At 36.5% G+C, this 17,986-nt stretch overlaps 3 protein-coding genes across 6 annotated transcripts; 2 read left to right on the top strand and 1 right to left on the bottom strand.

The window, feature by feature from the left end:
- The first annotated feature begins 4,336 nt into the window (after positions 1–4,336).
- On the top strand, positions 4,337–6,293 carry LOC119071240 (dr1-associated corepressor homolog). The gene is made up of 3 exons (XM_037176075.1): positions 4,337–4,491; positions 4,627–4,699; positions 4,867–6,293. The coding sequence occupies exons 1-3, from the start codon at positions 4,450–4,452 to the stop codon at positions 5,967–5,969; spliced, it is 1,218 nt and encodes a 405-aa protein (XP_037031970.1). The 5' UTR covers positions 4,337–4,449; the 3' UTR covers positions 5,970–6,293.
- Positions 6,294–9,410: 3,117 nt separating this feature from the next.
- LOC119071201 (transmembrane protein 87A) lies at positions 9,411–16,835 on the bottom strand. Of its 2 annotated transcripts, none has more exons than XM_037175987.1 (10): positions 16,658–16,835; positions 16,470–16,530; positions 12,942–13,033; positions 12,708–12,881; positions 12,497–12,649; positions 12,141–12,424; positions 11,860–12,078; positions 11,680–11,800; positions 11,471–11,621; positions 9,411–11,405 (listed from the first exon to the last, which is right to left on the bottom strand). In XM_037175987.1, exons 1-10 carry the CDS (start codon positions 16,766–16,768, stop codon positions 11,179–11,181), a joined length of 1,593 nt encoding a protein of 530 aa, XP_037031882.1. In that variant the 5' UTR covers positions 16,769–16,835; the 3' UTR covers positions 9,411–11,178. The 2 variants fall into 2 exon arrangements, with proteins under 2 accessions (XP_037031882.1, XP_037031881.1); XM_037175986.1 differs by having other exon boundaries at positions 9,411–11,408; positions 16,658–16,832.
- LOC119071263 (pyrimidine-specific ribonucleoside hydrolase RihA-like) lies at positions 13,310–15,959 on the top strand. Of its 3 annotated transcripts, none has more exons than XM_037176119.1 (5): positions 13,310–13,492; positions 14,511–14,887; positions 14,951–15,074; positions 15,134–15,276; positions 15,617–15,959. In XM_037176119.1, the coding sequence occupies exons 2-5, from the start codon at positions 14,519–14,521 to the stop codon at positions 15,950–15,952; spliced, it is 972 nt and encodes a 323-aa protein (XP_037032014.1). In that variant the 5' UTR covers positions 13,310–13,492; positions 14,511–14,518; the 3' UTR covers positions 15,953–15,959. The 3 variants fall into 3 exon arrangements, with proteins under 3 accessions (XP_037032014.1, XP_037032012.1, XP_037032013.1); XM_037176117.1 differs by lacking the exon at positions 13,310–13,492 and adding an exon at positions 14,194–14,236; XM_037176118.1 differs by lacking the exon at positions 13,310–13,492 and adding an exon at positions 14,248–14,365.
- Positions 16,836–17,986: the final 1,151 nt, after the last annotated feature.

Here is a 17,986-nt window from a genome sequence, read left to right as displayed (position 1 = left end):
GGACCTTTGATTTGTGAGAAGGCGGATTGCACTTTCAAAATAATTGGCATTGTTTCTTGGGGAATTTCCGGAAGTAACGGATGCGATGTGACCCCAGTGTTTTTACGAGTGTAAGCTATTTTTGTACTACGGATGACTTCATCAGTTCTAAAACTAACGCAATTTGTACCTAAATTGTAAAAAAAGTAAAGACAACGATTCTTTTCATGCAGAATGTAACCATTCACGTTTGGGATACATTTTTTTATTAAAAGCAAACCGAAATGTTGAGCGGTCAAAGCATTTTTATTATTCCCTTGACTGAAAGTCAGGGTCTTATGAAAGAAAATACCCTTAAATGTCCGTTCACTTTGATATTTTGAAAATGTTCTACATTGGCAAAAAACGTTAAATACAGAAAACGTCCGTACACTTGTGGACTCAATAGCTCGAGTAATTCTTTACCGATTTGCAAAATTTTGGTTTTAATCGACGGAGAATGAAAATCATGAGGTTAAGTTCGTAGATGGGCAATATTGGGATAATGAGATGGGAGTAATTCTCAAGAGAATTTTATTCCTTGTTACCGCGATAACTTCCCTAATTCTTATCAGATTTTCAAATTTGTTGTGTTATTCGACGAAGATTGAAATTCTTGAGGTTGAGTTTGCAGATGGATAATGTTAGAACAACAAGATGGGAGAAATTCTACACAGACGCTTTTCCTTGTGGACTCGATAGCTCGAGTAATTCTTTACCGATTTGCAAAATTTTGGTTTTAATCGACGGAGAATGAAAATCATGAGGTTAAGTTCGTAGATGGGCAATATTGGAGTAATGAGATGGGAGTAATTCTCAAGAGATTTTTTTACTTGTTACCGCGATAACATCCATAATTCTTATCCGATTTTCAAAGATTTTGTCTTAATCGACGAAGATTGAAAATCTTGAGGCTGAGTTTGCAGATGGATAATGTTCGAACAACGAATAACTTGAGTAATTTTTACCCGATTTTCAATTTTTTTGTTTTAATTGACAGAGAATGATATTGGAGTAGTGAGTTTGGAGTAATTGTAAACATAACTTGTTTACCACGACATTTTTGCAACTGATTTCCAGACAAATTTCTTATTTGACGAGTAGTGAAATTCTGGATTTCTGGTCTAACAATTAAGAAGTACTTCCCAAAAGAGTTTTTGCTTGCTTGAGAAACCGATAGCTCGAGTAATTCTCAGAGGCTTCAAAAATCAATTTCGACCAGTAGCGTAATTCATGTGGTTAAACTCGAACATTGGAATTTAATTGGACTAGTAATCTGGGATATACGACCATTTTTGCGTGAAATCCGTATTCTTAAAAGAATTTTTTTCGTTCCTAAAATGTTTGAACGAGTGTGAACTTTGTGGCCAGAGCGAAGCGAGGGCCGTAATTCACACGAGTTATATTTTTTCAAGAGGTAGGCAGGAAATACGCCAAATTATACTCAGACGCTTTTCCTTGTTATCGTGATAACTTAAGTAATTTTTACCCGATTTTAAGTTCGTAGATGGATAATATTGGAGTAGTGAGGTTGGAGTATAATTGTAAACACAACTTGTTGCCGCGACATTTTTGCAACGGATTTCCAGAAAAAAAATTATTCGACGAGTAAGTGAATCTGGATTTCTGGTCGAACAATCTAGAAGTCTAGAACAATCTTGCTTGCTTGATAACACGATAACTCGAGTAATTCTCAGAGGCTTCGAAAATCGCAGATTTGAAAATATTAAGTGTTTTCGACCGCGTAATTCATGTGGTTAAATTCGAACATTGGACTTTATTGGACTGGTAATCTGCCATATACGACAATTTTTGCGTGAAATCGCGTTCTTAAAAGAAATTTTTCGTTCCTAAAGGGTTTGCACGAGTGTGAATTTTGCCAGAGCCGTAATTCACATGAGTTTTTTTTTTCAAGAGGTAAGCAAGAAATGCGCCACCTGTTCAGCGCTTTTAGTAGACTATATAGGAGACTCAACTTAGGAGTAAGACATCGCTCGCTGGACCTTCAACTCATAGCTCTTTTTGTTTCTTCAGGAAATTAAATAAATATGAGTAAAATGAAGCATGTGATGACTGCTGTTTTCTGAATAAAAGAGACATCACCTTTTCATGTGACTTTAATTTTGTGATCTCAAAAACACCACCTCATTTAAAAATGGTTAGAAAACTAAGGCTGGAATTATAGAAAAAAATAGCCAGTCAAGGGACCTGACCCACCCAAGAGGTGGGGCCTAGTTTTATTTGTTAACAGAAAGAGACAATTTTTTACTAAATGAATATCAGAAAAAACGGAAACAAACAGAGAAATGAATTATCTTCGCTCCCAATTCAGTGGCCAGCGTGGCTCTTGGTGTGTTTGCGAAACTGTCTTGCCCGTTTCTCTTCTCTATTCATTGAAGAGTACAACCGAAAGTGAATCATAACTCGCCAATCAATCAAATAATCGTCTTTTCTACTTCTTTACACATTCATTTCTGGATCCATTACCACATAGGGTTTGGATGGGCTTAGAATCATAGTTATGTGTGAGAAGGGAATTTTGGCCAACCGTTCATTCTTCATTCATTGTTTAGGCGTCTGTTATGGCGATCACCAAAATAGTGCCCAGCTTTCGAAAAACACTTTATTTATGCCATCCCTGCACATAGTTTCTGAGCATTGTCCAGAATCGAGATTTTAAAGTCCTAACGATTATTTTGTGTTATTTATTAATTTTGTTATTACGGTGACAAAAATGTTCCTACATTTTGGAATTCTATGTGGTTTTTCTAGCAGTTCTTAACATAAGTAAGATGTGTGGTAAAATTGTGGTTCCTAGACTTTGATTCTTTTCTAATTTCACGGCAGAGTAAAATAAACCAGACATTCACACCCGCATAGTCAACTCAATTTTCCTGCCGTTCATACGTATATGTTCCTTTATTGCATTGCAGTCTATATATCGACATTAAACACTGTTTTTCGGAGTATTATAATATAGTATATATAATTTGTTGTACGGTTAGTACCGTTTCGTCCAGCTAATCTCAAAACTCACTAGTTCACTTCCATAAAATTCCCGTGAATTTTATGTGGAAACAGAACACTGGGAGACTCGTCAGGAACGACAGTGTCGAGAGTTTTGTTATTGTATGCGCTCTACGGTAGGGAGGGTAAACTTTTTGTAAAAAATCAAGCAAACAAATGAAACCAAAAAGAAGAAGAAAAATCAACATTTTAATGAAATAACAGATTCAAACCTCAACCAATCGGCTCACGCACAGATCCATTCACCCATTCATTCACTTTTGCACAAAAACTCACAACAGTAAACTTCACAAACATTTTCACTAAAACTGAAAATTAAACAAACGGAAAATACTGACACTATTATTTGTATATATACCAAACATTATTTCTCTCAATTATTCCATTGATATGACGTCATTATTATTTATCTAGGTAAATATATCCTACATTAATATATCGATAAGTTGTCGTTACACGTACACTCGTTACACTCGTGTTTGTGCAATATACAGAAGAGTATTAATTCTCGGTATATTCACCGGTACCTTAATGTACTATTTAAGCAAAAATTTAAATGTCTGTGGTGATGAAACCTAACTCCGAGAAAACTCAAAATATGTGTCAATTTGAAATGGACTTTACAAAACTAAGTAATACAATCAGGTAAATTTTATCTTATTTGAAATCGTACGAATATCATTCTTGCCTTTCGATAATAGTTAACATTTCCCGCAACTCCCTCAGGAAAATTTGGAATAAAATTGTGGAATGAAAGACAAAGCTGTTGAAAAGTTGGACCACTAATGTAATTTCAACGCTCAAAATAGTATCATTAATCAGCATCGTAATTCAACGAGTATCAAGAGGAGATGAAGGTAGGTTTTGCCAAAGTCAGGTATTCAACATTAAACTTCTATGGATTTCTTTCATGTCATAATTATGAGTAGAATTTATTCATGTTTGCTGCCTAGCCTACCCAAATAAAAAAGTTTTTTCAAACTCACAACAGAGTAATTTCCTCCTAAATAATGTCATAGTACTTTGTTGGTTCAACGCTTTTGACTGCAAAGTCCTTATAATCGAAGCTTTTTGAAAGTGTAACTCTCTAAACAAAATATGGAAACCTAACCAACCATCAATTCGTATTTCTTTCCACCTGAGGGTTGACACGGTATCACGTCTACATATTAAACTTTGACCGTTTGTTGGAGTGTGCAGATAAAAAAAAATAGCAAAATGGAAATTTAAACAATCCGCAATTGACGCTCACACTTCACCGATATTCGCTACGCCGCTTTCATATTATATAGCACGATGTGGCGAACTTGCGACTTTGTTGATTTATGTCAAATAGCTAGTTTTTTTTTCGAAGGAATTTCTTAAGTTTATCATTTTTAAATTACATTAAATAGTCCAGCTAAAATGCCATCTAAGAAGCGAAAATATAATCAACGTTTCCCTGCTGTAAGTGTGAACCATTGCAGTATTGATAAAGGCTTGTGCAATCGTAGATTACAGTTAATCAATTTATAACATTCATTGCCAACATTCGCAGTGATGGCAATTATTTTTTATCGGTTTTCTACTATTTTTTTAAAGGGACGAATCAAGAAAATCATGCAGAGCGATGAAGAAGTGGGAAAGGTCGCACAAGCCGTGCCCATTATAATCTATATCCTTTTCAAATGTACCTAACGATACAGCGTCCAAAGGGTTCTATATTCACTTTTTGCGCTGCTTTATTGTCTGTCATCAGACGGTCGTTCGATGTGCGCACACTGAATATGGAACTCTGGGACTGTTCGCTCACTTGAAACATTTTCCTTAACTGAAGCACACCTAGAACATTGGAATTGTTTGTGGAATCGCTACTTAACAAAACATTACGCATAACCAACGCCAGGAATGCGAAGACACTGTCACCGTCGCACATGAAACAATGTATCATGTCGGAAACCAGATTTGATTTTCTGAAGGAGTTGGTGAAAAATGTTCCAGATATAAACGTTGACGAGATGCAAACGTCCGCTGACGAGCACACAGCCACCGATTTAACAATGCCATATCAAAAACCATCTGTACCCGCTACCAGTAGTGAATCTTCGGTCGGCGGTACATCAAAGTCAATTAGGTCTATACCGCCATTTAATGGAAATAGTTCGACGGCAACTGCGACTATTCGAAATGGAAACAAAAAAAGTCGTCCAGTGACTCCAACGTCGACGTCAACAAAACCGCAACCACTGCTTAAAACACAGAGTATGGACCAATCACTTCTTACGAGTATGTCGCCTACCTCATCTTACCATACACCAAATTTCTACACAGAAATCTCAGAAAGTCCGGTCATGTCTCCCACAACAGTGAATTCAAGTTCAGTGATTCAGTTTACACCGAAAATTCAAAACGATTTGAACCTTGACATTCGACCACCTAAATTGACTAGAATTGATTCGGCACCAGGTTGTTTGGGTGATATGGTTTATAGAGCACCAATAACACAATGCGATACAGCACCAGTAATGACATTCGATTTTACAAAGACCGCTTTGCCGCCTCCATTGTATCCAAGTGTTAAGCCACCTGTTCCTCCATTGACACCGATAATTCACAGTCAAGCACATACTAAACTGCATTCACCATTTTCGTATCCGTCCACATCGACGCTAATACCGTCTCCATCGACGTTAATATCGTCTCCATCGACAATAAAAACCGCACCTCCATTCGTCAAAGTTGATGTTTGCAGTCCATCTGCTTTGATTAAGTCAAACAATTTCACCAATCCAAGTTCAGCTACTTCGTCGGCGTCAACGTCGAAACCAATGGCTCCGATATTGAATATTGATTTATCGAATAGTTTTAACATTTCCCAACCAACGTTCGGATCAATTAGTTCATCCAATACTTTAGAAATGGATGAAGACTATGACAATATTTGAAAAGGGATGGTAAAATGGAATTGGTTTTTTTTATATGCGCGTATGAATAGATCGTAGTTATGTAACTTATTTTATACATTTGTTCATGTTCATCATGTATGTTCACTCAATTTCATTTTTAATTTTTGTGGAAATAAACCGAAGATCATTTTACATAACAAAAAGTTATAATAAATTTGAAATGTGTACCAGTGTTTGTATAAAAAAAAGTCAATAAGAAAAGAGGTGTTGTTCCCGAGACGTTGAGTTAGGAATATATTGATTATTTGCTCAACCAAACTAGATTTTGTGGATATTTTTAAAATAAAAACAGAAAGATAAATGTATTTGTGTTTAAGCCTTCTTTTCTTTCCTTCCTTCGACCAACAATGACAAAACAACCGATGCTATCTTGCAATAATTACGGGACCAATTTTAACCAATTAATTTAATATCACCGGCCTTTCAGACTCATAAAACCTCAAACACTAAAAAAAATAGGACAGTAGGTGTGTCATACAATAGATATTTATGACATCAAGTGCTAAGTGGTTCATTAGGCACTAGACAATTACACACGACTCTGCAGGCCAATACACAATTACACATCGAGTGTCAAATAAATTACTTTGCTCTGGCGAGTTTAATGCAACAGCGGTGTGGAACGTGTGACGATTTTGCCCATTATGATACTGAGCAGGGCAGGGCCTATTTTAAGTAATTTTATTTACCAAAAATTACCAAAATTTTTAGTAAATTCTAGTAATTTTGGTAATTTTTGGTAAATAAAATTACTTAAAATAGGCCCTGGAGCAGGGCTTATTTTTGGAAATTACAATTCTGAAAATTTCGGAAAAATATTTACAAATTTTTTGGAACTTTCTAACTTTTTGGAATTTTCAGAAATATAATTTCCAAAAATGATCCCTGAATATTGCATAAAAATATCGACTAAATGATCCTGTGATCACTGGGCTATTCTGTTTTCAAACTTATTGTATCTTGCATCTTACTTGGACTTCTAATGAGTAAAAATGGCACAGATCAGCTCCAATTTTAATGGTGAGTTACAATAATTCTATACCCAGAGTCCACGGGCTTTATCATCTGGACACGGTTTAATAATGTTAGATTTTGCATGGTGAGAAATATTTGTTCAACGACTTTCGTTTTTGAGCCGTAAAAGAGCCTCAACGAGTTTAGTGTAAGTGCCTGCCGTCACGCATCGAAGGAAATTCAAATTTGTAACAAAATGAAAGTAATGGGCCCAAATTTAATTGAAAAATTATAGGTCAATTAAATAGGTGAATTTTCTTAAAATTATAGCAGACACACATTGGGTGGAAGTATTTTGAAATATGTCCTTCTTTGGATATTTTTACTATCACGAGTGGAACGCTGACAGTCCGTGTCAAAGGCTTTATTCCCACTAGTAAAAAAATAATGTTCAATCAATGCCCAATCACCTAATCTGTTTTACTTGAGAAGTTCTGCGGAAATGAAAATTTGCAAAATTTCATCAGGTAATGTTTCACTTCCGCTGTTAGTAAAATAGTTTGTGTTTATGAGAAAATCTACTATTGTATCTAATACGAGTATTTGCTAAGGACGTATTTTCAGGTCCGGACTGAGCATACTGTGGATTCGGGAGAAGAATCTTTTTGATTTTTGTATGAACATTTAAAAAATTGGGAACTTATGGAAATTGAAATCGTTATTGAGTAAATGGAAACTAATAAGATAATTTTAACCTTTTACAAACGGATAACCATACAAAAATAAGCAATATTTTGACGTGTCACAAACGACCATTTGCAGGTGATGAGAACGCTTATTGAGAAGTGTCGTGAATACAACATCGACATAGTCTTGCTATTCATAGACTTCGAAAAAGCTTTCGATTCAGTGGAAACATGGTCGATATTGGACGCATTAGACGAATGTAGAGTAGACTCAAGGTACTCCAACACAATTCGATATGTGTACAAAAATGCTACTTCATGTATAAAACTTCATAAGAGCACGGAGAAATTCAGAATTGGCCGAGGTGTAAGGCAGGGTGACACCATTTCACCGAAATTATTCACGGCGATTCTGCAGAGTATTTTTAGGAAGTTAAACTGGAGTAAAATGGGAATAAAGATAAATGGAGAGTACCTGAGCAATCTCCGCTTCGCTGATGACATTGTACCCATAGCAGCGAATCTAGGTCAGGCTCAGCTTATGCTACAACAGTTAAGTGAAGAGGCAAGCAAAGTTGGCCTCAAGATGAACTTATCGAAAACAAAAGTCATGACCAACATCGGGGACGATAGAGAAATCAAAATTGGTGACACTGTCATTGAACGAGTCGACAGCTATGTATATCTAGGACATAAACTGAAGTTAGGTCTGGACAACCAGACTGCAGAAATAAGACGTAGGATTGGTCTTGCATGGGCAGCGTTCGGAAAACTTAGACTAATTTTCAAAAGCAAAATGAATAATAGTCTGAAACGCAAAGTTTTCGACACTTGTGTCCTTCCAGTGCTCACTTATGGAGCGGAAACGTTAACTTTAACGAAAGCATCCGAAGATAAATTGAGAGTGACACAAAGAGCCATGGAACGGAGTATGCTTGGAATAACACTCAGAGACAGAATGACGAATAAATGGATTCGACAACAAACCAGGGTCGTTGATGTCATGGAAAGAATAGCATCTCTGAAATGGAGCTGGGCGGGACATATTGCAAGAAGGACAGACGAACGTTGGACCAAAAAGATCATGAACTGGCGACCATATAAAAGACGAGCTATAGGTAGACCACCAGAGAGATGGACAAACGGAATTAAGAATATTGCAGGTACAAACTGGCAGCAAATGGCAGTGGATCGTACGAAATGGAAAGAAGTTGGAGAGGCCTACATCCAGCAGTGGATACAAACAGGCTGAAAAAGAAGAAGAAGAAGAATACGTCACACTCGTCAAAATCAAAATCTCTAAAACGGATAAATACGTTCAGCTTGTGGTATGAGTTGGTGTGTGAGGTCGAGCACTACCAGTACAATAGGCATGTCCCGGGCAACAATCCACTTGAAATCCCTTTTTTAACATTTTTAAGTGGACTTTTTAAGAATACCTACGTCGCGCACGAAGCCAGTTAAGAAACTGCAACCGGTGCTGCTGAGTCGAGGACACCTTTGCCAGTACGTATACATAACATTCCATGACAGTATGTTAACTCTTTAACAAAATATTTGTGATTTTGACATTGTTCAACATTCGCAAAATTCGATAAGGTTACCATTTTTAAGAAATGTTAGGGATGTTTCAACTCTCATGGAATCTGTCAGATTTCGGGCTCATCTCACAAACACTAATTCTGTTGCAACTAGCTAGAAAATGTACAACGGCAAATGCTTTTCCAGTGTCTTCCGATATGTCTAGAACAATTGGTCAACTGATTGAAAACCACAATGATTTGATTATTTATCAATAGATTGTTCAATTTTATTATTACGAAACTATTATAATGTGTAGGACTTAAAAGTAGATAATTTTTTATAGTTAAATACAAATTTAAGAATGACTCGCTCGTTTTATTTATCGTATTTACAGTCATCGATTTCTACAGGTTTTTTTCCTCCTTTTTTTTACAAAATTTAATTTGTAAAATGACATCAGTTGAATTTGTTTGTATATTGCTAATAACTATCGCCCCGTTTCTATCTATAATGTATGTATTTATTTCTGGTTCATCGTCATATTAATTGATTTTTTGTTTAACTTTTTAAAGATTAATCGAATTTAATTTAATGGAAACTTTGAAGATATTTGGCCATGGTGAAAATGTCTCGTCCTAAAGGTTCAAAATCGTGAGACGAGAGTATACGTTCTTCGAATTCGTGACGAGACCAATGTGTTTTTCACCAGTGCCTCATCTTTTATTTGTGCAAACTTGGATAAAATTTTTAAATTCTTCCAAAGCCGAGGCGTATTTGTAAAAGAATTTTATGTTCCGAACCGAACATAATTTGATGATTCAAATCTACAACTAAGTTTTTATGTTAAATGACACCCGCGCTGATACATCTCGCCGAAAGACATTAAATTTTTGGTTCTGAAGATTTGATGAATTCGACGATTCATGTGCGCTCAACTTTATTTGCTTTAATCGAATTAGTTGGGACGTTGGTTGTTTTTAAGTAAAAGTCTGTTTATGTTTATCGGTAATTATGTTACGTTGATCTAAGCTGCTTAAGCGTTTGACACTCAAACAAACAAGAACATTGGGACCGTTTTCGTAGGAGTGGTTAGATCCGAATAAATCAATGAACGCTGTCCCTAAGAACTTCATTGTAACTCACACTTTCACATGTAGAAGATCTAGAAAATAGCTAGAACTGTTGTTGGAGCAAAAAGAGTTTTCGAAAAGATTCCAGATAGTGAGCCCATTGATTGTAAATGTTCAACATGACCCATTTTTGGAATTAAATTCAAAAATTCTTGGAGTTACTGTAAATTGTTTGAATAAAATTCTTTAAAATTCATGTTTTTTACGAATTTGATTCCAGAAACTATCCCAATTTACTGCAATAAAGAGGCCGGGTATGTGTTTAGTAAAAACGACCGACTTCTTTCTACCTTGCAAGAAGATTATTTGGACGATTGAGTAGAGGGAAACTTAAAATCAGTTTTAATAAAATGAAACAGCTAAAATCCCCTTTGAGCAAAGTGTGAACTGTTCATTTTTACAACAAAAAAAATCGAAGGAAGGTACAAATTCTACGATTGCGATATGGTTAGTATTTTGTTTGGTTTGTTCTTTTGTTTATTAAGTTTATTTTTTGCAGTAAGAATAGCATCGGGGACATTCGGCGAAGACGTCCGGTGTTTTATCGAATCTTTGAAAGACCACACCTCTTTAAAACACCAAAACGAGATTGTCTTTGACGAATGTTCCCGTAACGTATTCGATGACCGTTTGAAGGACTGATCTATCATTTTTATCACGAAAATTTCTATTGCAACGTTAAGGAGCGTCTCATAGAGCTATCAAAAAAGAAATGACAATTTCGATAGCAATTCGCAATGCTGCTCTCTTCAACCAAAAAAATATTAAGTAAATAAATAAGAAAAACTACGTTACGCATAGACGCAGTCTATACTGCTTGACAATCCTTTCCGTCACACAAACTAATTCAGACTCATAATAAAAATATTTCCATCACACACACAATGAACGTATCTACTGCATTTTTGATACTTCGAATTTGGTATTCAATATCTCTTCGTCGGAATCCAAAACCGGTAGAGCAGCATCGGCAATTGCAGTGGGAATATTTTCTTCAACCCATCGCAGATCGTCCTCGTCATTTGTTGTTGTGCGTGACGATGGTTTCGGTGAACTGCTACGTGCACCGCGCATTTTAACACCGTACGCATCGGACACGAATTGTTCTTCTTCTTCTTCTTCTTCTGTAATTCAATCAACATTCAGACATCCAGCTAGACGAACAACCTGAATACAAATAATTTACCGTCATCTTCGTCCTCTGGATTGTCCAATAGCGGTGTAAAAGCGTATCTTTGATTATTGTTTGTCGGTCGCCAGAGTATCATTATAACTGATAGTAGTAATGAAAACAGGACATGCCAAAATGCTTCGTCCTGCCATAGTTCTTTCCAGTTCTATTTGACAAAACTAAATAGTAAATTGGTCTCAAGAATATCAGCTATGAAATATTACCTGCAAACACTTGGATAGTCGATGAGTCTTGATGGAGAAAAGCATGAAAATAACCGAGGCAATAACAGCGAAGATCAACGTATTCGTGAAATGTCGATAAAGAGCCAATTTGACCATATTTCTGTAATAATTACATCGGTTAGCACCCTCGTAGCAACAGAAAACTTTAATTGGCAATACCTTCGTAGTCGCAATGTACGGGTCGTTTGGACAAGTGACGTAAAAATCCACCAACAGATGGCTGAGTCCAACACAGCTAACGGAATCGAGGCCACTAAAATTCTGTTACTGGGATCGTTTTTGACATGCATTACTCTCAAGTAACTTTCAACACAGGCCAAAACAAAGTACAGTGTTCCTGTTCCAACCACCCTATGCAACATTGGTCCCAGTCTCGGCCTAAAAATCAATTTCCAATTGTCAATCGATAAAGAACGAATTGATGCAATGCAATTGCTTACTTGACGATGCCGAAACCAAGCGAGACAATAATCACCAGCATTCGTGCCAAAGTGCGTTTCGCACACGAAACCCATTCAGCGACAAGAACCGCCCCCTGTACGGACACACCATTTGAATTGATGCCTTGATATTCGGCATAAAACATGGCCTTTTCCAGCATGCCAAGCAATATGACGCCACCGATCCAAAACTGTATTCGAAGTAAGTCTCGCCATTGCATAAATGATACGGTTAGCCAAATGATGCCAAAAACGACATACACCAAACACATTATCAAATAAAACTGAAAGCCCAAAATGAACACGAAAGTTTATAACTCCTGCGATAACTGGAAAAATGATTGCAAATAAATTACCGGAAGCAGCGGATAGTCTACAGCCGAAAGGAATCCATAAGTTGCTTTCATTTCAACGTGCACGGAAGCATTAAAGTCATTACTACTTTGGAGAGTCAGTAAAAAGTAGTAAACGCCGTCCCTCGTAATTGTAAACACAGTGTTTTCATCGCCCTAATCGAAAGAACTCTGCTTAATGACCTCAACAATAAAAAAGAGTCAAACTACTTACAGGAGAGTCCTGCTTCTTCTCCGGCTTCGGTAGCTGATTTTCCGGTTCTTTGAGAAAGTGTTCCTCCAAAATAATGTGTCCACCATGGATGCACAGCCTATTGTAAATGGGTGAATCGGTAAAATGGTAAGACGACGCATTGCCTTCCAGGGCGTATGGCACTTGTCCCTCAAACTGGAATGGTGGATTGTGACGTTAAAAAGCGAAAATTTGTGTAAAAATTAATTCCATTACCATCAAGGCATCAAAATCTTCCCAGCATGGTGATTGTTGTAATTTCCATGAAATTGTGATATTAGTGTCTGGCTTACTCGAATCGCATGTTACTAAAGACATAGAGAAAAATCATTGGAAAAGCGTTGGCATCGATCAGAACGTAAGACAGAAAGGTTCACAGTCGTACCGGGCATGCATCTTCACGGAATAGACTTTGAACACTTTCATCATTCCTTTGATACACCAGATGGTCATTTGATATTCTCTTTAAATAATTTGCTCTCTCTCTCACACCACAAAACTGAACGAATTCTATTTCCTCTTCCGCAACATTTTCAACCAATCAACACATATTCTAACCACTTAGCTGATTCGATTCAGCAGATTTAGTTAAAATGTTGATAAGAACCAAACATGATCGTGGAACCGAACTGAAAATCGCTCATTCTTATCTATATGTGTAATAAATAATGCGAAGAGTACAACTGAGATGATCAGCAATCACAGTTTCTAAACTTTGAATGGAAACATAAATTAGATTAATTTTAGCAGCAGCTTGAGTAGCACACGTAAGTGGATAAGTTCAGAAATCATTGCACATGTTCGTTGGTTTTGTTTTCAAGTGATAAAGAAACTCATGGCGTCTGGTTTTTGTAGTCAAGTTTCAATGCAAATGTTGATCGTAATTTTAATATTATACAAATTGGAACGAATTACTAATTCAAAAGATAAGGAATCGTTTGCACTAGCAAATGAACGTGGAACAATAGCCGACCTCTTAATCCCTTTAAGTCTGTGATTTCGTAAAATTGTAGAAATATTTTCATAGCACACAAAAAACCATATTTCACCTCCCGCGCCGAATTCATACCGATTTTTTGTTGACCACTGAAATATTCACGATTTGGTGTACATGATCGTAAGTTTGTTCATTAAAATGTGTTGATGTATCGACCGTAAAACGTTTCAATGACCAATGAAACCTGCTTACATCTTTAATATAATTTTACGTGCTTCTGGTCGGTAAATGAAATTTTTTGAGTACATTTTTCGTATTTACCGACCAGAAGCACGTAAAATTACATTAAAGATGTAAGCAGCTGTCATTGGTCATTGATATGTTTTAAGGTTGATACATCACTGTACACTGTACGCACGACGTTCCAAATTTTTATTTTGACGAGTGGGGACGTTATGGCCTGACCCGAAGGGGACGTAATGTACTATTACTAATTCTGCAGCATTGTATTGGTACAAAATTTGTAGTGAAACATCTGCTTACATAAACTGAGCGAACATGAGAACTTCATCCGGTAAGAAGACAAACATCATAAAAAGTGTTAAGTGCATAGTCATACGATAGTCGGCATTGACCGTCAAGCAATTTATTTTTCCGCGTTTAAGAACTTTTTTCACTTATACACAGCTAATGTCACTAAATGGTCAGTGTCTAATTATACACATTTTCGAAATGGTTGTAAAACCATACATTTTTGCACGGATGTTAGTTTACTAACATCTTCAGTCACAACACACTACACGTTCACAGATACTCAATTGATTAATATAATTTGACTCAATTCACAGACACCAGAATGATTAACGACAACACCGAATTGATAATATTCGATTCCGACGCTGGCATAGACGATGCATGGGCATTGCTGATGTTATTAAAAGCCGAACAAGTTCGAAATATCAAAGTGATAGCTATCACACTGGTGCATGGGAACACAACGGTTGACTATGCAGCTGATAATTGTTTACGAATACTGAATTCAGTGAATCGGACAGATGTTCCCATTTACAAAGGTGCTCGTGAATCTTTACTTCCAAAATGTCCACACATATCAACGTGGTTCGGGGTCGACGGTTTTGGAGACATGGATTATGATGATGAACCAGAAAGGTTTCGCATTCAAAGTGAGCATGCGGTTAGTGCGATGTACAGACTGGTTAATGAGGTATGTCGTAAATGACGCTTGTAAATGTTTGTCGTTAAGTAATTCGGTATTTGTATTTAAAAGCATCCTGGGAAGATAACTTTCGTCTGTGTTGGACCGTTGACTAACGTCGCCCTGGCTATCAAAATGTATCACGATTTTGCAGACAAAGTTAAGTCTCTGTATATAATGGGCGGAAACTGCAGCGGTACACATAGCTCAGTTGAAAATTTTACAAAATTGTTTAATTGGACCGATACTTTTCAGCCACGGGAAACTCGTCTAGTTGTGCGGAATTCAATTTCTATTGCGATCCCGAAAGTGCATTCATTTTGCTGAAAAGCTTACAGTGCCCTATCTACATGTTACCTTGGGAGACGTGCATGGAAGATAAAATTGATATACCATTGGTAATGATGAACTGAACCGGGCATGGAAATAATGCGGTTTTTCGTTAAAAATCTGGATACCGGGAAATGAATTTTTGGTTTTACCGGGAAATTTTGACTCTGTTATGCTTAGTTTCCTCTTACCAAAAAAGTACTCCGTGTGAGAGACAAAATTGAATTTTTTCAATTTTTGCATTGTTTATTTGACAGTTTGCTCTCTCACGGCTCTCTCACGGCTCTCTCACGGAGTACTTTTTGTTGAGTGGAATGGACACTTTACCGTGAAGAACACATTATTTCCATTCCCGCGAACCGTTAAACAGTGGAAGTTATGTAACCCACTTTCTGCTTAACGAACTAGGAATGGCGCATTGAGGAGCTGGGGAAAACTCAGAATAAAATGATGGAACTACTGAACGAAGCTGAAATCAAAGTGTTTCGGCGAAACAAGTGCGTTAAATGGAATCCTTGCGATGCATTCGTTACAGCAGTTCTGCTGAAGCCTAACGAAATTATACTGAAATCGAAAAATTGTCACGCAACTGTGGAGTTGAGCGGTAGCTTAACCAGAGGCCAAGTGGTGATCGATCATTTGAATAGAAATCAAAACAACATCACCATCGTTGAGCAAGTAGATGTGGAGAAATGTAAACAATTGTTTTTATGGACGGCTGGTTGTGATAATATTGAGTTTTGATTAAACCAATCAGTGTTTCATTCATTGAGTTTGATGAAAAATAAAATTTGTATTAAGCCACTCAGAGTCAATTATCATAGTGAACCGGCCTGAAGTTGAGAATTATTGTTATGCGCAATAAGTTACCGAATTTGCTTACAATCCTACATTATCAGCGAAGAAAGAAATTCTTAGTCATAGTTGTTGACTATAATAGAAAACTCGTAATTTACTATACGAGTGATGACCGACCGACAACTATATAGTAAATCAAAAGAGACATTCGAATCAATACATTCCATCTTGTTAATTTAATGGACCGAATAACCCTATAGTATCGGAATGGTATTTTAATTTTAATTTTAAGGATGGTGAATAGAATGGTGGTGACGTATATCTAGAAATTTTCGGTATTTAATCAACAATTTATCGATGGGCTGGTCCCAACGCATACACATTATACACATTGCTTTATTCTTAGAATACACATTGTTCGTGTCAACTCGGGAAAAAATTTTTGTTAGTAAATTAGACTTACTGTATACTCTGATATGGGATCCGGTGAATAATGACTTTGGAACGACGATCAGTTGTTTTTCCTGTAATAAAAAATGAAAATTCCTTGAAATTATCAGACGACGTCAATAAACTAAATGTTTGTCTGATAAACAAACAATATTCCGGGTAATTGAGTCTGATAAAAAGAATGTATTTTCACAGGCATACCTTGCTCATCACATAGTCCCATTTTCCTTGCTCTGGAAAAGCCGAAACACTTGAAATAATTGCAATTAATAAAAATATTGCAAGTAAATATATTGTGTATGCGTATGACATATTATCGTTTAAAATGAAAAAGAATTCGACCGGTGGTAAGTTGTCATTCTAGTAATGAACCCAGCTACGAATTTTGAATGTCACTTGAGTATTTTTTTTATTTTTGATGTTAAGAATTTCCGCTGGGATTGCAGTCACAAAGTCTTGGCTTTTCAAAAGTGATTTAAAAAAAAAAATGAAATATCGACTGTCGTCAAAATTTGTCATATTTTATATCATTCAAGGTTATGAAAGAACGGGTTTAGATTTAATACACCCATGGTTCTTTCAGAGTGAGAAGGGTTGATCAAGGTTGATCCAGAGAAATGATAACAGATGTCGCTGCGCTGCCCTCGCTGCCCTACAGTCACACAAAGTATCTAAACACTGAAGGTACCGCAGATCCGCAAAAACACGCGGATCCCTACTTTCGGGTGAATATAATTTTCATAACGTTGGACACAAGTAAAATCGAGAAAAATTCACTTTGTAAGGTTGCATCTCACGCAGCTCAATACTCAGCACAGAAAATTTTATACTGAGCAACACAGTTCTGACAACATTATTACGCCAAACATCACAGATGAAACATAATAAATCTTATATTCACCTGAAAGATCTGCGGTACCTTCAGTGTTTATATACTTTGCAGTCACACGAGTCTCAATCATTACAGATTACGTAAAATGTCAACTTGATAAAAATATTTTTCAAAATTTTTTCAGAACCTTGAAGAGACCAAGGGCGGAGGTAACCTTCTTTTAAAATGGTTGACTACGATTTGCTTGTGTTTCACAAAATATTGCGCATATCACAAAATAGATGGACCAGGTTTCTAAGCAACTGTCGTGCCACCGCCTATCTGATTCGATTATATATGGCATTACCTCCGACCATTATCTCGATAAGGTTCGATAATTCATTCGATCGATAAAATATCGATTATTTCCTTAGAATCGATTATCGATACTTTCAAAAAATCAATATCAATCGAAAGTTTTATCAATAATCGATGAATATCGACCGATAATCGATGAATATCGACCGATAATCGATGAATATCGACCGATAATCGATGAATATCGACCGATAATTGATGAATATCGACCGATAATCGATAAATATCGACCGATAATCGATGAATATCGACCGATAATCGATGAATATCGATCGATAATCGATGAATATCGACCGATAATCGATAGACATCGGCTGATAATCGGTAAATATCGACTGATA

The sequence above is a fragment of the Bradysia coprophila genome (assembly GCF_014529535.1).
Source record: "Bradysia coprophila strain Holo2 chromosome IV unlocalized genomic scaffold, BU_Bcop_v1 contig_144, whole genome shotgun sequence".
Taxonomy (NCBI): domain Eukaryota; kingdom Metazoa; phylum Arthropoda; class Insecta; order Diptera; family Sciaridae; genus Bradysia; species Bradysia coprophila.
This window is presented reverse-complemented; position numbering and strand designations above follow the sequence as displayed.